Source organism: Manis javanica, chromosome 11 (genome assembly GCF_040802235.1).
Source record: "Manis javanica isolate MJ-LG chromosome 11, MJ_LKY, whole genome shotgun sequence".
In the NCBI taxonomy this organism is placed as follows: domain Eukaryota; kingdom Metazoa; phylum Chordata; class Mammalia; order Pholidota; family Manidae; genus Manis; species Manis javanica.
The window spans coordinates 26,530,773-26,555,742 of NC_133166.1; the positions used below are offsets into that span (position 1 = coordinate 26,530,773).

At 40.0% G+C, this 24,970-nt stretch overlaps 1 protein-coding gene across 1 annotated transcript; it reads left to right on the plus strand.

Annotated features, from left to right (window-relative positions):
- Nucleotides 1-20,155: 20,155 nt before the first annotated feature.
- Nucleotides 20,156-21,097, plus strand: LOC108385739 (olfactory receptor 52E5). The gene has a single exon (XM_017643281.3). The coding sequence runs from the start codon at nt 20,156-20,158 to the stop codon at nt 21,095-21,097; it is 942 nt and encodes a 313-aa protein (XP_017498770.1).
- The last annotated feature ends 3,873 nt before the right edge of the window (nt 21,098-24,970 follow it).

Sequence of the window (24,970 nt, forward strand, 5' to 3'; positions counted from 1 at the left end):
TTCTGTGTGAAGACTCAGGAAATAGGGCCACCTATTACCCACATTTTAATATTCTGAGGTCTCTTTTAAATTTTATGTTATTAGATAGTTCTGTGTGAAGACTCAGGAAATAGATCCACCTATTACCCAATTTTAATATTCTGAGGTATCTTTTAAATTTTATTTTATTAGATAGTAGAAGAAGTTGTTTAGGATTGACAGATAAAACAATGGGACATTTGTGCCTTCTCTATTCACCACCACGAAGTCACTGGACAAAGGGCAAGGGCTAAAGGAAAAAAGGGAAATTGTTCTGGTGGCAGCAAATATTTAGAACTAGAGTGTCTTTTGAACTGTATTTCAAGTTCCCTTTCTAAGCCACCACTGCTTCATTATGGAATTAAAAACGGATTTTCTCTTTCTCCAAAAAATAAGCAACAGATTATGGAAGAGATAAGGGCCTCTGACTGGAAACCAGAAAACTCTTTCATGAAAGGTGTCTTCACCCAGTTCCCACCAATGTACTGCATCCCAACAGGACACAGTTTCACCCTTCCTCCTTCCTTCTGATGAAGATTCCAGGGCTGGAAGATGTGCACATCTGGATTGGCTTCCCCTTCTTTGCGGTGTCCCTAGTAGCCCTTCTGGGGAACATCACTACCTTGTTTGTAATCCACACTGAACGCAGCCTCCGCCAACCCACGTTTTCCTTCCTGGCCATGTGGGCCTGCACTGACCTTGGCTTCCATCTGGGCTGGAAGATGCAGGGAACTCCAGCCCCAATGGGCTTGTTGGGTGAGCCTTAAGGCCAACTCTAATAGAGTGGCTGTTGACAGAATGAAGATCAAGTCATTCCCGTTAGAGTATAAGTCAAGTCATTTGTTTGGCGATTCCAGGAGTTTCAAAGACATTAAGTTAGCTTCTAATTCAAGATGGGACCCTTGTTGAAATTCAAGGTAGGTTGTGCAAGGAATATGCAGAGCACAGGGCTAAGGGGACTGTAATGTAAACTAAGAGAGGCAGTAAACTGAAGAAATGACACTTTTTATATGTATATAAAGAAAAAGTGATCATTTTCTAAAAAAAATTATGCAAATGACACAAATAGGATTTAGAAAAACTAAACACATCAGAATAATGAATGAAGAAGACAAATGTCATTGAAGATATTCTTCCAGTAAGATGCTAGGCCACATAGCCTTTCATGCTTCTTATGCTATACTGTTTTCAACTACTAAAATTTCACAGAGCTTTCAAAATTATTCATAAAATTAACATATCCTGAGTCAAAAATCACAAAATAGAGGAGAAAATACAGAAGAAAGATTCAAAAGAAACAAAAATACCAGTCAATCACACACACAAATGAAAATACAAAGTTATAAATAAATATGACAAATCAATTTGGTTACATATTATTAAAATTAAATAATGGATATAATTTATTAAAAAAGTACTTTTGGAGTGTCAAGCGGTTTCTTGTATTAACTCATTTAATTTTGAAAATAACTCTAAAAGATAGATACTAGTATTAATCTCAGCTTACATAAGTGAAAATTAGGGGTTCAAAATTATAAATTTCTTCACTAAAATATATAAGTAAAATCTACTATATCAATGAATTAGCACATACATATTATATAGCAAACTACATTAATTTTCAGGCTACTGAAAAATTACAAAATGAAGAATTATTCTTAAATGCATACAAAAATATATTAAAAGGCAGTTTATTAACAGGAATAAACATTGTTCTCTTTTAAGTATATAATACCTATTAACATCAGAAGTAAGATTTTCCCAATCAGTCCTTTGAAATTATTTGTTAAAACATTTCTTACATATCAACTTGATAAAATTAAATTCAATGGGAAAGTGAAAGAAACATGCTTATTAAAATACAAGTTCACCATTATTTCAACGAAGTACATTTTCTTTCCTAAAAGCTGGACAGAATAATCTAAAAAAATGTTAATAGCCAAGTCTTCATGTTGCAAAATAAAATGTAAAAACCCAGATACACCCTATGTGGAAAACTACTTAAGATGTGACACCCAAGGGCACAGAGTGAGAACCGCAAGTATCATACACATTGTGGGTGCAGGTTACTGAGGGGACATGGCCCAGGCTGACTCAATAGGTGGATTTGGGCAATCAGATGCCCCTCACCCATTCTTATGTCCTTGGAAGGTATGTCCCACCCACCATTCCCATGCTAACAGATATTTAAAGGCTATGCCTTAAGAGAATAAGCTGGTGTTGAGACATCTAGACACATACAGGACTGAACCCAGGTAAGGCATCTATAGAAACTTGTAAGATTCTAGCAGTGGGTACAGAGATCTACCGAAGATTCAGCTCATATATAAGTTTCCCTGCTTATTAAACCTGCCACCTATCATCTGGAATGGCCTGCCTCTGTCTTTGGTCCCTCACTGCCCTCTGCGGACAGGGGCCAGTTTCAGATTCCACCAGGGAACTCCCAAGGTGGTGGCCCAACACACACACACATGCATAGAGATGCAGCTGTGTAGGCATATATCCTTGCTGGCCCAAGGAAAAGGATGGCTCCATGATTCTGAATCTTACCATACCTCATTCCAAAAAAACCATAACATCAGAAGGAGAGTAAATAAAAATGCATTAGCACACTCCAACATTACTAGAAGACAGAATGGCATGATTTCAGATTACTTTAAGAAGAGAAAGCATTCTTGACGAAGCTCCCACAGTTGTCACTGTCTTTAGGCTCAGAGTTTAGGTAGAGGGAAGCTTAAAAGGCTATGTGGGAAAGAGAAGAGGGGTGTGGGAGACATTTACTTAGCACAGATAAAATCTCCAGAAATAAAAGAATCTCCTCTAAATCTATAAAATCACACACAGGTCAGGGTTGTCATGGAAAGCTGCACTGGCTACAGGAATGCGGCTTGAAAGTAAATACCAGAGGCAACAAGAGAAATGCTTTCCTTCTGGGGAAGAAAAAAAATAACTGGAGGAAAGAGGTTTCTGCTTAGAAATGTGAAAATAAAATGACGAAATGAGAGGGGAAAATCAGCATCCTAAAGAAATAAAAACAAACCACACGACATAGCAACACCTCCTTGCTCTCTCAGCAACATTATTATTCTTGAAATAAACTCATCTTCCTGGTAATGATAGAAGGGGGTACGCTTGAATTAGAAATTCTACCAGAAAAATCATTAGGAATAGGAAAAATCAGTTCAAATCTACAAAATGCTACAGTAAGATATAGTGAAGTAAAACCACATATAAAAATTAATTCAAGATGTATCAAAAACCTACATGTAAAAGCAAAACTCTAACACTCTAAAGAGAAATGTAGGAGTTAATCTTCATGACCATGGATTTGGCAATAGTTTTTTAGTTTAATACCAAAAGAACAAACAACTATGGGAAAAAAAAGGAAAAAGTGTGATTCTCAGAAATATATAAAAATTAAAATTACATCAAAATGATCAAAATTAGGTTCTTTATTCCTCAATGGAGAGCATCAAGAGAGCAAAAACATAACCCAGAATTGTGAAGTATTTGTAAATCTTACAGCTGATAAGCTTCTTCTATCTAGAATAGAAAAACAACTCTCGTGAATCAACAATAAAAACCAGTAACCCAATTAAAAATAGGCAAACGTATGGTCTTATATCTATACCATGGAATATTATTCAGCTATAACAAAGTGCTGATATATGCTATAGAATGGATGAACCTTGAAAATATTATGCTACATGAAAAAGAAACCAAACACAAATGGCCACATACTGTATAATTCCAATTAAATTTAATGTCTAAAATATGCAAGTCAATACTTATGGAAAATAGGTTATTGATTACCAGGGATTCTAAATTAGAATAGGGATTGCACACTGGGAAGAGGAGGAGTCATTAGAGCCCAGGAGGGGGAGTGCGCCCATGGCATGGGTCTCAGATACCCGAGGAGAGGTGCTGCCTCCAGCAATGCTGGTGTCACAGGGGCTCAGAGGAGGCACCCTCAGCACTGGCGCTGAGATCCCTGAGGATGGGACTCTATCCTGGTGCTGCTGGCACTTCAAGGGACCAGTGAGGCTGATTGGACCCTGGGAGTTCCAAACCCAAACCCAAACCTGAACCAACTCAAATCCAACGGAATAACAATCACCACCACCAAGTCCTGGAGCCTCTAATCAACTCCAGTGCCAGGCTGCAGAGTCCTTGCTGAGGGACCCTGACAAGACAGGAACAGGCAGGAGGAGCAGCCCCCTAACCCACTGCCACCTTCCAGGCTTGCCTGCTGCTCTGGAGGTGGACACAGAGAGGGAGCCCGCCGACACAGCAGAGCCCCAGGGTCCCAGCCCTCGTATAGCAAAGAGCGCTCGAGGGGTGGGCTTGGGGCTGAGAGCAAAGTACAGAGTAAGTGACCGCACAGCCGCTGCTCATTCTAAGTCTGAGAGTTGTGACCCAGGAGGCAGCTGTAAGAGCGCCCCACGGTGCACAGGGCTCCCAGAGGAGGCAGACGACAAGACGTGATGCAATGTCAGAGGGCAGCTTCACAGCGGGCACGGACCTGGGCATTCAGCCGGCAGGAGGAACAGGGACTGACTGCTCACCCTGGGGACGGAGGCAGTAGCTGCAGCCCAAAGCCGGTGTGGGCTCCTGGGGCAGATTCCTCCAAAGCCACGCTCAGTGACAGCAGGAAGGAAAAGGACATCCATCTGCCTCCAGAAGGGCTCTCCTGCTCTCAGGCTTGGCTCCCATTTCCTCAAGCCAGAGCCCCAGGTGAGACTCAGTATGTGTCATTGTTTAGGACGGGAGCTCCCTAGTAGGACTGCTCTCTGTCACCTCTGGTCGAACAGTTTATCACCACCAGCTTCCACTGACCCTCAGAGAGCAGACCAGCCACGTTCAACTCAGATTGTGTAAAATGACACTAATAATCTAGGCATCCTTATATACTGAGAATAATGACAGTATTTATGGTGAAATTAACTGTTGAAGTGTTTTAAACATTTGCAACAAACTGATACATGTGCATGATATAATATTCATATAACCCATCTATGAATCATCATTAAAATGTGTTTCTATAAAAATGCTATCAGAAACAATACAAATCAAAGGAAATGATACAATTGTCATGTTGTGTTTTCAATCATTTGGTCCACTCGGAGGTCTCACCAGAAGTGCCTCCCCTTCCCCTACTGAGCCTTCACCCAGGTGCAAACCCAGAAGGGACTAGAAAGGAGGCTGTTAGTTGGTCATATTCACATTGTAATTCCTGAATCATCCTCCCCTGGGTCAATGCAAACAACCACCAAAATTAGGGAGAGCTTGACTCAAACTGGGTGTACCCCAGGATACCAGCCACCAAAGTGTAGGGACCTACCACACCGGTTGTTCTTCGTCATGTAGCTGGCACAGTCTTGGCCCATGAAGGGCTCACTGATTTCCTTACTTATGTTATTCAGGTGGCTGAGTGTAGAGATGACCCACAGTGTCTTCAGTGAGCCTCTAGCTCTGTAACAGTGGAGCCCTAAGATAAGTTACAGACAAGCCACAAACTTGTGGTTTGTTCTCCACTCTGACTCCAATGGCAGAGGTTAAGAGGACCCAGTTTCTCATAGATTTGTCAAGCCCAGTGCAGCTGTTTGTGGAAACTAGACATAATGGTCCTAAGACAGACTTTGGAGTGAGTCCACATGCACGTGAAGGGGATGGGGAAGAACAACCCAAAAGTAGCATCTTGAAGGGCACATGCAACTCTGCCATGACGTCCCCAGTGCACTATAGAAATGGGTTAGTAGAAATCTTGGAACACTGTCTTGTGTAGATAGAGTGAAACAGCATAAAGTAAACTCAGTTAAAATGGTGGGATATTAAGGGGCAAACTTCCATTTATTCAATAAATAAGAAATAATACTGGGAATGCACAGTGCACAAGCACTATGGCTACTGCTGCTGTTATGGTACATTTGCAAGTTGCTAAGAGAGTAAATCCAAAAAGTTCTCATCAAAGGAAAAAAACTTTCTTCCTTTTTTGTATCTATATGAGTTGTTGGGTATGAACTAAACTTATTTGGTAATCATTTCACTATATATATATGTCAAGTCATTATGCTGCACACCTTAAACTTATACAGTGCTGTATATCAATTTATCTCAATAAAACTGAAAGAAAAAAGAAAAGGGTGGGTACGGGTGTTTCGTCAGTTTAACTGAGAAAATCTGTGAGGAGTGACTTTGCTAACGTAATTAATAACACTGGTCCTGCTGTACTGGACGTGGTGATAAGAGCCGAGGCGGAAGAGGAGAGTGCCCGACAGCAGCCAGCTCACCTCACCCAGGGCTTGCAGGTTAGTTACATTTGCATAGGTAATTTGCATCAGAATACAGAGCCTTTGGGAGAAAGGATATGTGAAACCGCTCAACACTGCTAGTGGAAACCAGAATAGATTTACATCAAGACCCAGTCCCAAGAGAGCAAAAAGCCGCCTGGGATTAAATTATCTGGAGAAAATGGGACTCTGCTGGTGACCAATGCTCAGCGCAAAGCCTTAAATACTATCCAGGGAACAAAACTTAGTTCTCCACATGCTATCATGGATTTTGGGAGCCTCTTAGTACACAGCAATCTTGATAAGCCATTGTGCTTCTAAACATCTGGACATTCACAAGGACAGCTGTGACCTCAGAAGACCACTGTGGGACATCAAGACTGTGCAGCCACGGAGTCTAAACTGTTTGGCATTACCGCCAGAGTAAACAAAAGCTTACCAAAGGCAACTCAACAGTGCCCTCTTGTGGCTATACATCGAGTTAGCAATACAGAGTGAACACTGATCAACCTCAGCATGGTCTGTGAAAGGGGACTGACACCCCTGTAATCTGAAAACGCCCAGGATCTCCAGCACTTAGTGGGAGGAGTAGTGGGTAGCTTCAAGAAGAGTTTGAAGTTCCTGCCCATAATGCACACGGCATTTGAATGATTAATTTGAAAAACAACATGTATATAACAATTTATACTCCAATTTTCTTCTGTTCAGTGACATTCAAGAGTCAACATCAAGTTAGCAACATGGGTCAATTATTCCTAAAGATAGGCTGTATCTCCATATTTAATAACATGCTATTTTAGCAATCTTTGGATAAGGACTATATGTAATAACATTTATTCATTTTTGCATCTACTCACATAATACTTAGATTTTGAGTGCTTTGTGTGTAATTTAAACATTAGGGATTAGAATAGACAGTTACCATGAAGTAAACTACATTCAGAGAGATCTTGGTCAAAAGAGCCCATGAATTATCATTGTCCCCAATTTTGCAGAACAGGCAACTGAGCAGAAAGATAAACTGTAAATGATCATTCAACTAATAGAAACCAGAGTCACTAGAGAGAAATAAGGCACGTTTGCTACCTAAATCCATTTCCCATCATATTGTCTAGGGACTGGCCTACATGTTTAGACTTCAAGTGGAGTACTTTGTAGCTTTCTGAGGTTTTTCATGTTCCACATTATAGAAGACAAAGCAGTGCACAGCAACTCCCATCACATATTGCATTAGTCAGCGCAAACACAGTCAGCTACCACACCAAAAATGTCACAGTAACTTAACACAATGAAGTCCCCTCCTCAGCCACATCCCATTCAGTGCGTGGGGGCCCAGGTGAATGCCCCTGGGCATTTCCAGCTCACAGTGTCCCTATCTGCAACCTGAGGCCCATACAGAACACACACTCAGAGAATTCCCATAAGCATGATTTAGATTTTTTCTTTCTCTTCTTCGCGGTCTCCCCAATCCCCCATCCTCAGATAAGCGGTGTATCCATCCAAGGCCATCGGTCTGGGGCAGGACAGCCACACACAGCCTAGTCTCTCCTCAGAGCAGGTTTCCACAGGTTTTTGTTCCTTAAAGGCATTCGAAAGCAGAAGGAAAACTTGCCATTTACAACAACGTCGGTAGATTTGGAGGGTATCGTCCTAAGCGAAATTAGCCAGACAGAGAAAGAGAATGCCATGTGACTTCATTTATATGGGCAATTTAACACCTCAGACCTCCCGCAACCCCTGAAGCAGTCACAGGACCAAATTCCAGTCCTGCTTTACTACGGACCAGGCTTTCCTGCCAGAACAGAGACCAGCCCAGGGACACACAGGAGCACTTTCAGGATGCAGGGAGGCCATGGCCTGCTGCAGCCTTGCTCACAGGGCTGCCCACTGAGGTCCTCCCTGCAGGCCACACCACAGCCAGGGGACCTGCTTCCTGCTCTACTCAACCCTGATCTCGGAGATAGTCCTGTCAGGCCAGCAACCTACCAGGACAAGGATACTTCACCTGCCAAACCAGTCTGAAAACAGGAAGGGGGGTCTGCTCCTTCGGTCCACACCCCAACTCAAGGCTACATGGATCACAAAGAATCACACAAATAGGACACAACAACAGTAACTAATAAAGGCCCAATAACTGACCCTAATGAAATGGAGATCTATGAACTGTTTGACAAAAAATTCAGAATAATCATCTTAAAGAAGATCGATGCCCTACGAGAGAAAACAGACAACACTGCAATCAGGAAAACAATACGTGAACAAAATGAGAAGTCTAAAAAGGAATACATACCATAAAAATGCACCGCATAGAAATCCTGGAGCTGAAGAGTATTATGACTGACGTATATAACAATGGATTATTACTCATCCTTAAAAAAGAAGGAATTCTGCCATGAAACAACACCGATGAAGTTGAGGACCTGAGGACATTATGCTCAGTGAAATTAGACAGTCACATAAAGAAATATGATGGTGTTGTAAATGGAATCTTTTTAAACAGTGCTAAGCTCATATTAACAAAGAGTAGAATGGTGGTTATAGGGGACTGGGGCATGGAAATAAAGGGGAGATTAAAATTAAAATATAATTTAGTTTCCAGGGAATCAGGATAAGTGGGCAGGTGGACTTCTTGTTTAATGTGTACAGTTACAGATTTTGCAAGCTGAAAAATTCAGAGGAAGGGCAGTGGTTATGGTTGTTGCACATTATGAATGTACATAATACTGCTGAACTGTACACTTGGAAACAGTTAAGATTGTAAATTTTATGTTACATGTGCTTCTCCAAAATAAAAAATTGGAAAAAAATGAAAAAGACTGGAAACACTAAACCAAAGACAAAATATGCATGTTACACTAGCAGTACAAACATACGAACATACAAGAGACCTGGACATCATATTTGCATGGTTCATTCTTAAGATCATCATGCAGGACATGGTAATTGAGGAAAAGCTGAAGGAAAGGGCATGTGAGTAGTAGCTCTTTCATAAGTAGGGCTTATGATCTCCAAAGACTGTGATGTTCTGACTAAACAGACTTTGACCACAATCATCGTGTTTGTGGTCACCATTTATCATATAGCCTATACCATACAATGGAGGATTTTTAAGAAGAGACTGGATAGAGTCGGACTCAGTTTGGGAAGATAAATGTTGATGCAATGGAGAGGATGGATGCATGATGCAGTGGCCAGGGACCAGCAGCAAGCTTCTCATTAATCAAAAACAGAAGTGATTAAAAGAAGAACTTCTCAGACTAACCAGAATCCTCTAGGACCACAGGCATTATCTTCCACTTGCTAACAATTCAAAAGTGTCTGAACATATAAGATAAAAAGTAAAACCGGGTTGTCTAATGTATTCAGTTGTTCTCCCTTCTTGTTCTATCTGCCCTCAGGAAACCATGAGCTATAGCACGTCCTCGTGTCTATGAGGACCTCGTCATCATCATCCAGGAAGGGAGACCCTAAGAGAACGAGGGACCTTCAGCTCTGGCTGGATTCTCACTTCTCAGGAGAATGTGGAGTTTTCCTCCCCATCTGCCAAAGGGATAACACATGAAGTCCCCTTAACAAAAACTGAGGTCTTCACTATGAGATATAGAATGGGAAGGAGAACAGTGCTGACCTAGAGGTTGACACTATTGATTTCTTCAGGTAAGCTCCTAGAAGTGGAATGACTGGGTCATATGGTATTTCTATTGTTAGTTTTTTGAGGAACCTCCTTACTTGGTTTTTTTTTTTGGCAGTTTTTTTTATTAAAGTATCATTGATATACAATCCTGTGATGGTTTCACATACACAACACAGTAGCTCAACATTCACCCATATTATCAAGACCTCACCCCCTCCATTGCAGTCACCATCTATCAATGTAGAAAGATGTTGTAGAGTCATTAATTAGATTAGTCTCCATGCTGTACTACCATTCCAGTGACGTACCTATAGTCATACGGCTTTTCACAGTGACTGTACCAATTACAATCCCTCCCACAGTGTAGGAGAGTTCCCTTTTCTCCACATCCTCGCTATCACTTGGTATTTCTTATCATTTGGATGTTGGCAGTCCTAAGTGGTGTGAGGTGACAGCTCACTGTGGTTTTGATTTGCATTTCCCTGATGATCAGTGATATAGGTCATCTTTTCATATGCCTGTTGGCAACCTGTATTTCTTCATTGGAAAAATGTCTGTTCAGGTCCTCTGACCATAGGGTTATTTGTTTTTTTGGTGTTGAAGTGTATGAGTTTTTTTTTTTTTTGGATGTTAAACCCTTATAGGATTAATCGTTTATGAATATATTCTCCCATACTGCAGGATGCCTTTTTGTTCTGCTGAAGGTGTCCTTTGCTGTACAGAAGTTTTTTAGTTTGATGCAGTCTCACTTGTACATTTTGATTTTGTTTCCCTTGCCAGAGGAGATCTGTCCAGGATAAATATTGCTCATGCTTATGTTCAAGAGATTTTTGCCTATTATTTATTCTAAGAGTTTTATGGTTTCATGTGTTACATTTAGGTCTTTAATCCATTTCAAGCTTACTTTGTGTATGGAGCTGATAGTAATCCAGTTCATTCTCTTGCATGTAGCTGTACAGTTTTCCCAACACCAGTTATTGAAGAGGCTGTCTTCTCTGCACTGCATATTCACGGCTCTATTATTGTGTATCAATTGACCATACATATGTGGGTTTATATCTAAAGCCCAGCTTATTCTTTAACTTAATCTATATGTTGTTCTTCATCTTCCAGCCCATTAATCAAGTAACACTGTAACCAGGCAGGATAAGAGACAGAACTCCAGAGTATAAATGAACCTAGAACCTACGTGGATAAAGAATGACAAGATTCAGATCAACACAGGCTATTCATAAACAACCCTATTCATAAGACAAAACTTCAAAGAAATTATGAATCTCCTGTACATATCATGACTTATGCCAATCCTTACCCAGAAGGCCCTATAAAACCCTGAACCCTAAACCCTTAACCATGCCTCCTCTTTGAGGTTGCCCACACTCTCGTCTGAGTTTACTATCTTTTCAAATAAATTTTCTTGCTGCATAAGCTTATTACACCTCATCTCTGAACTCTTATGCATGGCAAAGACAGGAACTTGCCCACCTCCACCTCTGGTGGGAAGTGTCTTTGTCACTTCATTATTTCTTTCATCTTTCTAGTCTTAACACAATCTTTTCTCTCTCCCTGTTTTATTTCAGACCAGTAGGGAAGTGGAAGTTCTCAGAACATAAACTCACTCCATCCAATTCTCCACGGCTCCCCAAAATTCTGGGGTGGTAGAGATATAATTTCCATGTGATGCAGATCAAGCATACACTGGACACCTGCTGGCCCTGGTTTTAGGAGTTGGCCTGTGTTATAGCCTATGTAGGCAGGAGCTCATTGGACTTCCCTTTTTTCCCTCTGTTCTTCCTTGCTCTCTACTGCCTGCATGGCTGCTACCATTCGCTACTACTCTCACTCTGATGATCTCTTTTCTTCCCGGTGCTTGTTTGAACTGATTGGGAATTCTTTCCCTACCAGAGTCAACAGCCCTCCCTGTCTTGGTTGGGGTTTCACTTAGTGCACAGGGAGAGACCTCCCAGGAAGTGGCAGCTGGGCAACAGCACCAGAAAGTACTTAATGAAATACAGAAACCAGTCTAGCTCACTGAATGTTAGTGTACTTTACCTCTAACTTGATGTCATTCACCAGCACTTTATGAACAGACACAACTCAGTCTAACTTAAAGAAGTAAACTTTGATGAAATATAATCCACATATAACATCTTAAATCTGTTTCAGTGTTGATCTACTCAATTGGGTGGGTTTGGAACTTATGTTAGAATCCTGAATCTGCCATTTACTAAATGGACACCTATTTCTGACTATGAGGTAATGCAGGTTTTTCCCTAGAGTCTTTTCCTACAGCTCTTTCCCTATCTTCACTGAATGGCTTTAAAACTTACTCTTCACCTGGTACTATCATATGGGTGGGTGGCCATTATGCCCCTATCTGACTAGATTCTTAAGCTTTGTTTGGGGAGGGAACTTGCTAGAGGATGCAAATTACAGATTGTCTGTAACCAGAAGGTACCTCTTACCCAAACACACACAGATTTATCCTCAGAGACAGGAAAATTTTCTGTCCCACACTCCAGGACCAGGGACACAAACCACTGTGAAAGGACCTCCCCAAGGGACAAGATCTCTTGTATAACTCCTGGGCCCTGGTTATTGAGAGCTCAGTTGCATGCAAGTCACAGTCTGTGGTGTCCAGTTCTTCCCAAGAGATTTCTCAGATGCTGGGCACAGGTAGGTGAGTCAGTTTCTGGTCATGCTGGAAGGGGGTTCACAGCGACAGTAACTAAAGTGATTCTTGAGATGATAGAGCCCCAGTGACTCAGCCAGAGTCTCTGTAGAAATGGCCACCTCCAAGTGATGTGGCAAGAGACACAAATAGGTGTTGCATTGAGAATAACCTGGATTCATAGCTGCATACCAGTCACTAGTACCCGAGCTCACAGCAAAATAAATCGAGGAACATATATGTAGGTACAAACGAATGAACATAGAATGTTATGTGCCAACAGGAGGGAAAATACCGATGGTAACTCTCATTACCCCACACAGATGAAGTCTTTCCTTCCCTATATTCTTCTATTTTGTCATCTCGGAAAAGAACCTCTTCTCTGGAGCACAGTCATCGGTGTGGGAGAAGATTACAGCATATCTGAAAATGGGGCTTAGAGGGGTTCAGAGATATAAAGTCTGGGAACATGGGTCAAGAGTTGGTCCAGTGCTGAAAAGTATGCACTGCAGTCCCTGGGAGAAGCTCTCTGCGGTTTACCCAGGGAGCTGAGTGTCTGAAAGGGGAGAAAGATGTTCAGACAGGCAGAGGAAGAGAGAGACTCAGAGGGTTATGGTGAAACTAAAACTGATAAAATGCACCTGGAAATACTTATAAAACAGAAAAAAGGAGTATTAAGTACATAAAACATGAAAATGACTTTATCAACAGTGCTCACAGAAATAACAGTGGCTGCAACAGAGGCAGTGACCTAGTTAGACAACCATTTCTGCAGTGAAAATAAACTTCTTGACCGGGAGCATTCTGTGTCCATAATATATTTATAATACCAAGGCACCTTTTGGAAAGTTGCCCTACAAAGACGGTTTAAAATTGGAAAGATAACTAAAGCAGCAGAAACCTTTTGTCAGAAAACGAATCAAAATACTGGCGTTCCCAGCATTTCAGCTCCACGAAACTGAGGACTCAGGCTCAATTTCTCTCTGCTCATGGCCCCATTTAGAGCAGCGCTTGGCAGATAGTAAGCACTCTAAAAATACTTTCCAAATAAATTAATGGATGAATAACTGGGAACTTTTATAATGTAACAGATGAGGGCAAAGGGCAGAAGTAGTGATAGCTGCAGGTGATACTCAATAGAGAAGGTGGGAAACTTAAAAGTATTGGGAAAAGTTATTCGAACATGTAACAATCTATAAGATTTTAGACACATGAGCATAAGCTTTATTTTTGCAAAAATAATATAACAAATCCAACCAGGTGAAATGGCCCCAAGGGCCACCACGAGCAGTGAACAGAGGACTTCTCACACTCGGTTTAAGTCCTCAATCCCTCTCCCCTAGACCTGCATGGAGCCACTGCTCCCTTCTCTAAGGCTGTGAATCACTGCTTCTCAGTCACACTTTATTAATGGGACTGTATTGATCAATCACATGTTTTTCAAAAGGAAAAATGTTGGAGACCAATTGGTGAAGAGGGATGATTTTTTTTTAAGTTAAGATAAGAGATTATAGAAATCTTAATTTACTCAATTGCTGTAACAGGAGGAAAAATAGATTTGATAGCTATATCTGAACTCTAACCCTATTAAACTCTAATCCTGCTCCAAGCAAGCTCCATCACAAACAGCCTAGCACAAGGTAACATCTTCAACTTACACATCTGTGATAACCTTCTAACTTATTTGACTACAAATGCATTTGATACCTTTAATATATTTCTGACAATGCAACCAGACAGATATTTTTGAAATGCAAGTTGGGTGTTACACTGCAGCTTACCCTCCTACAGATTCTTCCCATTGTTTCTAGGTTAAAGATAATATTAATGGAAATTAACCATGAGGGCCTACATGATTGTAACAGGAACAGCCTTTGCACCTCTTGTTCCTATTAATTAGAAATATTTTTCTCCACTCATTCCCCTCTTCCACTTATTGGTGGGTTCAGCTATCAATTCAGTGAAAGCATTCCCCTTGAACCCTGATCAGGTTAAATAAGCACATATGTACAGGAACTCTTCTCAGCAGCCCACTTTTTACTTGATATTTATTTAAGTAATTTGATGAAAGTTGGTCTCCCACTAGACTATTGATCCATGAAGGTAGGGCCTGGATTGGATTTTGTTCACCCAGTATCTTAAAACACTAGCATTAGTGCTACTCGTAACCCAACTATATTTCACTGTGTTCAAATGGAAAACTGACAGGAATTGATGAGTGGATCTGAAACATGAGGGATTGTAGAAAAGAGAAAAGTACTGAGGATGTCTCCAAGGTATCTATCCAAGGACAGAGTATGTATAACACCAATAATTAGGTGACCAACTTACTAAGATGTGCCTCAGTTATATCTGGAGAGATATCCTATAAGTCACAGGAGATAGAGAGAGAATTGGGGAAGAAATCTGCTAGAAACAGAGTTTTAAGGATTATCAGAAAAAAGTGTACTTTACCTCTAACTTGATGTCATTCACCAGCACTTTATGAACAGACACAACTCAGTCTAACTTAACTCAGGGCAGTGACTGGAATCACTGTGAGGCACATTGGTTGTGTAGAGACTGAGAACAGAAAAGAATTCTTCCTAAGGGAATGAAGAAGGAAGACAAGGAGAAAGCAAATATCGAAGAGTATTCTGAGAGTTAGAGGGAAAACAGAAGGAAGGAGTGTTTTAAAAGCTGAGCGAGAAGAGCACCTCATGAAGAGAGGACGTTAGTAAGAGAAAGATTTATCATTCCCTGGTTGTAGCCATGCCACATGCAGTCAGTAGTGATTTCTGATCTCCAGGCCACAGGAAAGCTAGTGTTATGAGGCCTGCATGAGATTCAGTTTAAGTCCAGAGAAGGCAAAACTAGAGCATGTGCTCTCAGGCAACAGTTACTTGGAACGAACTGAAATTGACAAGTCTTTCTGCAGTATCCCAAAGTGTGTGTGTGCATGGGTGCACATGTCTTCGCTGCATGTGCGGATATCTGATAGATCTTTGAGAAACTTTTTGTTGAAATAGGAATAAATATGGACTTCATTCCGAATCACAGCCAGTAGCCACTAAAAGTTTTACCCCAACACAGATATACAGAGAATATTTGCAGGTGCGAGAAGAAGACAAAGTGAGGTGTGAGATTCAAAAGCAGAAAAACAACTAAAGAGAGAGTAAGTTTCCTAAGATTGAAGGATAAGATAAGGCCAAGAGGGACAGAAGCACAGGCCATCTGTAGCTTAAACTGGGTGTGCCTCCCACATCTGTTTTCAGGACCCATGTACCTATCTCCCAGTTGCTGATGATACCAGATACTGAGCGCTCACATCTGCACCCCTCCCTGGAACTGCCCTCAGAGCCAAGGAACTGTGGGTTCCTTGCTGGTTACACATCCAAAGCTGTGTCTCATCACACAGGGTGGCTCGTGGCCAGTGACTGGATACCATGGCAATATACATACCTGGCTTCCAGCTCATTGTGGGATAACTTAAGAAGGCTGTTCCTCCAAAGCTTTTGCTAGTATCACCACAGGCATCAGGGGAAGCCTCATGGTGCATCAGCTTCTCCTTTGACCTAACCCTACCTTACTGATGTTTTTTAACTGTTACACTTTCCCAGATTACTCCTTAAAACTCCTTCTAGCATTCCATATCCTAGGTCTGTTTATACAAAATTCAAAGACACTATATATAACAGTAATGAAAATTGTTATTTCCACTCAATTTACAATGTTCATTTGCTAATTAATGCTGATCACTGCCTGTCACTGTAGAAAGTATCATGATATCATAGAGATAAATCTGACAGTAGGTTTTGATCTCAAGGGTATTATATCCTAGTGGGAGATATCTACAAGCATTTTTCTAGCTGTAGTGAGCATCAGGTTCACCTGGATGGTTTATTAGCAGATTACTGGGCCTCACCCCCAGATTTAGTCAGTCTGGGCTTGTGCCCAAGAATTTGCATTTATAACAAATTACCAAGCAATGTTGATACTCCTGGCCAAGGAATATACTTTGAGAACCACTAATAACTATTGATAATGAACATAATATATATAGAGAGAGATCTGTGGAAAATAACAAAGGACAGATAATCCTGAAATAAACCAACAGGGAGAGGCTCTGTGGATGGTATGTCATTAAATCTGAGCTAAGAACTATTTTGGTGATCAGAACTTATAGGGAAGGTTTCTTTATAGGAAAAACTAAAAAGAGCGCCACGGAAGAGAAAGAGCATGGGAATTTTGAAATTCAGTTTAAGCATAGTGTGCAGGTAAGATTGTACATCAGAATAAGCTTAATGTTTAAGAGTCTTCTGTGCAATTCTATGAAACACTGGCTTTGTTGGCTAGGATAGAAGCTCTACTGCAGGTCTCATTCTCATAAATAAAGGTTAGCAAACTCTGTCTATCACAGCCACTCAACTCTGCCACTATCAAGTGAAAGCAACCATAGAAAATATATAAATGAATGGGGGTGATTGTGTTCCAAGGAAACATGATTTACAAAAGCAGGCAGTGGACCAGATTTGGCCCACAGATCACAGTTTGTCACCCAGAAAACGGAGACTTAGCTTGCTTATGATGACTGGCAAAAATAACATTTTTATTTACACATTCAATACAGGGGAAAAGTTAGCTTCAACTTTGGGTCTAGAACTATTTTTCTTCACTTGCAAGAAAATCTACACAATTTTTCCATTGCTGAGCTCAACTATGATGAGAACTTTTAGGTCACTGTGAGTGAACTGGTTAATCATGACAGTGTTAGTAAGTAAATTCAAATTCCTATGCAAAATTAGTTTAAAACTTTCAATGAGCAATACAATTCTCTAGAGCTAACATTTTAGCACATTTCTGGTAACTGTGCTTGTTAAAATTAGCACCCTGTGGCTTGTCAATGTATGTCACAAAAGATGGCCTCTGTTATAGTCATAGAAAGCAGTGAATATATACAAGTAAGCTGAAATCAACCTTTGCTCCTTTGCTGGTGTTTCTTAATCTGGTCAAATTTAGGTACTCCTTATGCTTATTTCATTCACAGATTGAATAATTTAGCACTGTAGTTTATGTTCTGTGCCAGCAAAATTTTCTCCGTAGTGTCCTAACAAGTACAATTAATACTACTGGGATATATAACCTGTTATTTCTTTAATATTTCAAAATAGCCATGGGGAAATTAAACATTTTAAGACAGTAATAAATGTATGCCACAATTAAGAGAGGGATTATCATATTGGCATTTATGGTTGAACCCTATAGAAGCATTAGATTGTAAGAAACACAAAAACTGGGAAACCTAGTAGGCCAATTTGGTACTAGGCCAGTTTAATGATGTTGGTCAGTCAAAGTGTATCAGTGAAAAGAAAGAGAAAAAGATAGGAATAAAAATATAGAGGGAAATATAAATCTGTAAAAATTTCAAAAACAGAACCAACAGAACTTAACAGTTAATTAGAAGAAATAATTGGAGTGAATGAAAAGTTATTCAAAGTCTTCAAATCTTCGTAACCAGAAAGATATTACATATTAATAGAGATGGGAAATACACTGCATGAGAAAGAATAAAAATTTAAAGGCAGAAGAGGCAGGTAGATGAAAAGAGGTAGTCTCAGGAAATATTTCTCCTTCTGCTTATTATCACTAAGATTAATGATGTTTACATTTATTTGGAATCTATATGCAGGACTGTATATAATTGTAGGCACGTTATATGTCTATAAATCTAATTCTCAGATTGACCCCTACATGGTCAGTATCATTACTTCAAGTTTACATATTTGAAAAGTTGCTAATTAATAGTAGCAACTTTTAAGTCTGATAGCTTTTAATTCCTTGGCCAGAGCCTCATTGCCCTCCTCTGTAAATGGGAACAGAGGCAGTACCAATCTCTGACTTATTTTAACCTTTATATAAACAATACTTGCACTGAGCACGTACCTGGCACACATTGTCAGACTTGTTTCTTTTCTCCAAATACAACCTGAGTTTTATTCTTTTTAATAGAAAGTGAAATGGAAGAATTCTGACAGATTGATGCTCGGGCAGAGAGTAGAGATGTACAGAAAGGTGAATCTAATTAAGCTTTATCAGAGGGTGAAAGGTGCTGATACTGACTTTCAAGTGATCGTACCACATTGGAGGGAAAAGACAGGACGAATATAACTCATAGAGAGAGAAAATCACAATGAAGCCTCCCTCCTCCAGCAGGATCACAGCACATCTTTAGAAGCAGCTCCACAATCTGTTACTTTTAAAAATTACACAAACTGTGCACATATGCCAATCCAAATGTCCCATCACTATACTTCCAAAGCCATCTTGGGGCCTCTGTTAAGCCCATGTCACTGGAATTTTTTTCTCTTTGAAAAATTGGTACCACCACATTAAGTCAATGCACTCAAAGGAGAATCAAGGTGAAACAGCACCCAAGGGCCTTGCCTTAGACATGGCATGTCCTACATCCAACAGGCCCAGTCATGATAGGTGTCCCCTTGTGGCCCAGGAAACCACTTCAACACCCCACATTCTCCCTCACATTATGGAGAACATCCATGGAACAGGACGGTTATAACCCAGACTCAACCCCAAGACACATCAGACAGATTCCACTGCTACAGTAAACAACCCTGCTGCCAGTGTAAACATGTTATCACCACCACTCTAGCTAGGAACATGAGTGACAGCACTAATACACCCTACATTCCCCTTGTTGAGGTTTCTTACTCCATTCCTAAACTCAGTATCTGACCCTGGTGTTGCTCTAACTCATAAAAAGATAGACACATTGTTTCTGCCACTACCAGGTGGCATGAAGGGATTATCCTTTAATATAATTCTCATGAAGAAGGCAGAAAAAGATCATAAATCACAATAGGCTCTTCAAAATATCTGGGAGCATGCAGTTAATCTCAGAAAAGGGAACATAATTAACCTAGTGAGTGATAAGACTTCAGAGTTCTTAGGAAGAAAATTATTTTGCTGGAATTATATAATAGTCTCTCAATGTGTCTAGATTTCTTATTCCATTCTTTAACTCAGATCCAAACACCAGCTCTGCAATCTTCCTCCTTTACTGGGTTCCTCCCACAACTATCTTCGGAATTTTTCAGCTCTGCTTCACAGGAATGTACCACCCCCCCTAAACGACCCTCCTCAATCCAAGTCCTGTGATATTTTACACAAATTCCCCATCTTGTTCATGCATTACATCCTTATTCACAGGTATAATTAACAGTAAATACCGGCTGTTTAATGCCATATGCAGGTTCTTCCTTGGAGACTGAAGGGAAGAAGCCACAAGAAGGGCAGGATTGCTGGATTTGGACACTTTCTGCATGGTTTTCTCTGTGGGTAAGGCACATACTTAGAGGTTGAGAGTGACTTTTTAACTGTGCCTCATGTTCCCTCTCTAGGGCACCCCTCCTATATTATGGAATTAAAGAAAGGATTTTCTCTTTCTCCAGAAAATAAGCAACACACTATGGAAGAGATGAGGGTCCCTGACTGGAAGCCAGAAAACTCTTTCATGAAAGGTGTCTATAACCAATTCCTGCCCACATGTTGCATCTCAACAGAACACAATTTCACCCTTCTTCCTTCCTTCTGATGGGGATCCCAGGGCTGGAAGATGTGCACATCTGGATCGGCTTCCCCTTCTTTGCAGTGTACCTAGTAGCTCTTCTGGGGAACATCACTATCCTGTTTGTAATCCACACTGAACACAGCCTCCACCAACCCATGTTTTTCTTCCTGGCCATGTTGGCCTACACTGACCTTGGCCTGTCTACAGCTACCATCCCCAAGATGCTGGGCATTTTCTGGTTCAATCTCAGGAAGATTGTGTTTGGTGCTTGCATCACACAGATGTACACTATCCATCTATGCACTGGCCTGGAGTCTGTGGTGCTGACAGTCATGGCCATAGATCGATACATTGCCATCTGCAACCCCCTGAGATATAGCATGATCCTTACAAATAAGGTAATAGCCATTCTGGGCATAGTCATCATAGTTAGGACTTTGGTGTTTGTGACTCCATTCATATTTCTCATTCTGAGATTGCCCTTTTGTGGTGTACAGATTATCCCCCACACCTACTGTGAACATATGGGCTTAGCAAAGTTGGCTTGTGCCAGTATTCGTGTCAATGTTATCTATGGCTTGATTGCTTTTTCAGTGGGATATATTGACCTTTCTGTGATTGGGTTTTCATATGTCCAAATCCTCCAAGCAGTCTTCCACCTCCCATCCTGGGATGCCCGGCTCAAGGCACTCAGCACATGTGGCTCCCATGTATGTGTCATGTTAGCTTTCTACCTGCCAGCCCTCTTCTCCTTCATGACACACCGCTTTGGCCACAACATCCCTCACTACATCCACATACTTCTCGCCAATCTGTATGTGGTTGTTCCCCCTGCTCTTAATCCTGTTATCTATGGGGTCAGGACAAAACAAATAAGAGAGCATGTACTAAGGATGCTTAACCCGAAAAACAATTGACATTTAGCCCCAGGAGGATCTTCCAAGAAAGTTCAGTGGAACAACAGGAAAATCACAGCAGAAGTAAACACCGGAAATCTTTTTGTTGAACTCCTCTCCCACTTCCACAGAAGCCAGTCACACTACATTTCCCCCATTTCTCAAGGTTTGTACACCACATTGGAAGGCATAGCTCAAAGATTCTAAACAATTTTTCCACTTCGCCATGAGAAAAGTATCCCCCAAATTCTCACATTTAAACCCAACTGAGACCACAAAATTCCTAAAGGAAGGAAAATGCTTGCAAAAAATTGTGGCCCCCATTATTATTACTGCCTTGAGTAATGTTCAACCACAAGAGATTCTCTTCACTCATACAGCAGAAGCTGAAGTTCATGCCTTAAAATATAGGGGTTTTTGTGAAAACTAGGCTAGGCAGGATATAGTGGCAAGAGAAATCAACTAGACATCATAAATTCCAGGTTTAAATCCAGGCTCTGGCCTTAACTAGAAGATTTACCTGAGAATTTCCCTTAGACATCTTTGATTTTCAGTATCCTTACCAATAAAAGCCTACAAAGCAATATTAATTTGGCCAATAAACTACTATAAAGCAAAATTAATTAATATCAAAAGAACTGTTGTGAAAATCTTTGCTGCTTGTAAAACATTAAAAGACTTGGAATAAACAAACACATGTATTTCTGGTGTGATTACTTCTGGCATATGTAGGGCTAGCTTATTGAGCCCAAGTCTAGTGTACAGCCTCTTGCATGAAGTGAGGTCTCTAGGTCCAGGTTATCCCAGTACTGGGGGCTATTCAGAGACACTAAGCCCTCACCATAGTCAGGAGACGATAAAACCAAGGAGGTAACAGGGCTCTATCTGGGCTGGAGGATGCAGGGACTCCAGCCACCACCGGGCTTGTTGGGGGTGAGGCTTAGGGCAGACTCTAGTACAGTGGCTGCCTCAGAATGGATATAAAGTCATTCTCATTAAAGTATAGAAGCAAGGAAAGTTAAGTGATTTCTTTGAGTATTCTAAGATGTGAAGTTAGCTTCTAATTGGAGATGGAACCCTGCTTGAAACTCAAGGGCGGGTGAGCAAGGAATATGCAGAGCACAGGGTAGGGGGACTGTAATGTAAACTGAGGGGGGCAGTGAACTGAAGAAATGACACTTAGTATGAATGTATAATGAAAAAGTGATCGACTAATCATTTTCTCTATAGAAATTATGAAAATGACACAAACAAGATTTAGAAAAATTAAACACATCAGAACAATGAAAGAAGATGAAAAAAGTCATTAAAAGTTTTCTTCCAAGTAAGATGCTAGATCACAATAGTTTCCACATTTCTTATGTTATACGAACTGTTTCATAATACTAAAAGAATTGCAAAGCTTTCAAAATCCCTTGATAAAGTTAACATTATCCTGATGGCAAAATTGGAAAACACAGAAGAAATAATTCAAGAGAAACTAAAATACAGGTTAACCATACATACAAATGCAAACAGTTATAAATAAATTGGGTAAATCAGTTTGGTTATATGTTATTAAAATCATAGCTATTATTAGAATAATACTTTTATAGTGTCAGATGGTTTCTTTCCATTACCTCATTTAGATTTGAAAATAGTCCTAAGAGATAGATACTAGTATTAAATCTCAGTTTACATAAGTGAAAATTAAGACTTCAAAATGATAAATTTCTTCGTTAATATCATGTAATACTAAAAGACTATTACATATCCCTCTGATTTTTCATTCCAAGTTCTAAATCTTAATCATACACTGCCTATATGGAGTAATTACAGAGAAAAATGATGGTTCAATAATAGAAAATATATAAATTAAATCTACTATACCAGTAAGTTAATGCATATATTATGTAACAAATTCCATAAATTTTGAGGCTACTAAAGAAGTTCAAATGTTGAATTAGTTTTTCAAATGCAGAAAACAAATATTAAAAGACAGTTGATTAACACAGAAGAAATCATATTTCCTATTAACATCAGAAATAAGGTTTGTCCAATCAGTTATTTGAAATTACTAAATAAACACTTTTTATATATGAACTGGATACAATAAAATTCAGCTAGTAAGTGAAGGAAACATGTTTATTAAAATTAAAATGCATCATTATTTGTAGGTAGTACAATTTCTTTCCTGAAATCAAGACAGAATGATTGTTTTTAAAAATATTATTAGTTAAGTCTTCATGTTGCAAAATAAAAAGTAAATAAAAACCGAGATATATCCTATATGACAATGAAAGTCAGTTAAAAATGTAACACCCAAATGCACAGAGTAACAAAGAAAAACATTTGTATACACATACAGCTGACAGAGATCATAGGGAACATGTGACCATGATTTGAACCTCCAGCTGGACTTTGGCAATCAGAGGGCCCTCACCCACCCTTATGTCCTTGGAAGGTATGTTCCACCCACCATTCCCACACTAACAGCTATGTAAAGGACATTGCTTTAAGAGAATAAGCTGGTGTTAAGACATGTAGGTGCACACAGGACTGAACCCAAGTAAGGTATCTATATAAACTTGTAAGATTCTGGCAGTGGGTACAAAGATCTACCCAAGACTCAGCTCATACATAAGTCCCCTTGTTTATTAAACCTGCCACCTACCCATCTGGAGTGGCCTGCCTCTGTCTTTGATCCCTCCCTGTCCTCTGTGGACAGGGGTCAGTTTCAGGTCTCACTGAAGGTGGTGACCAACACACACACACACACACACACACACACACACACACACACACACAGGTACACACAGATGTGTGCATGTATATCAGCGCTGGTCCTAGGAAAATGATGGATTCATGATTCTGAATCTTAACATACACCCTCCCAAAGAAAACATAACATCAGAAGGAGAGTAAATAAAAACACATTAGCACATTCCTTCAACATTCCCAGAAAAAGGAATGGCAAGATTTCAAATTACTGAAAGAAGAGAAAAAACATTTCTGATGAAGCTCCCACAGTTGTCCCTGTCTTTAGGCTCAGAGTGTGGGTAGAAGGAAGCTTAAAAGGTTCTGTGGGAAAGAGGAGAGGGGTGTGGAGGCACACATTAACTCTTCAGAAAAAAAATCTACACTAAATCTGAAAAGCCACAGACAGGTCAGGGCTGTCATGGAAAACTGCACTGGCTACAGGAACGTGGCTTGAAAGTGAGTGGCGCCAGAGGAGACAACATCAGAAACGCATTGCTCCTGGGGAAGGAAAAGATAACTGGAGGAAAGAGGTGCCTCCACAGAGATGTGGCAATAAAGAGAGAGGGGGAAATGAGGGAAAATCAACGTCCTAAAGAAATAAAACAAACCACAAGACATGGCAACCTCTCCTTGCTGTCTCAGCAACGTTATTATAATTTAAATAAACTGATCTTCCTGATAGACGAGGGTGCTCTTCACTTGGAAACTCTATCAGAAAACTGCTCAGAAATAGGAAAAATCAGTTCAAGTCCATAAAAATAATAAGTAAGTAACATATAATGAAGTAACACCACATTATGATAATTAATTCAAGATGTATCAAAGACCTATATGTAAGAGTTAAAACTGTAATACTCTCAGGAAAAAAGATAGGAAGGAGTAAATCTTCACGACTTTGGATTAGGCAATCATTGCTTAATTATAATACCAAAAGGCAAACAACTGAAGGAAAAAGAAATAAACTGGATTTTATCAAAGTTAAAAACTTTATTCCTCAAAGAACAGCATCTATAAAGTAAAAGGAAACCCAAAGAATTGGAAAAACATTTCTGGATCATACACCTGATAAGGTTCTAATATCTAGAACAGACAAATTCTTACAACTCAACAAAAAAATAACCCAATTAAAAATAGGCTACTCTTCATTAAAGATGG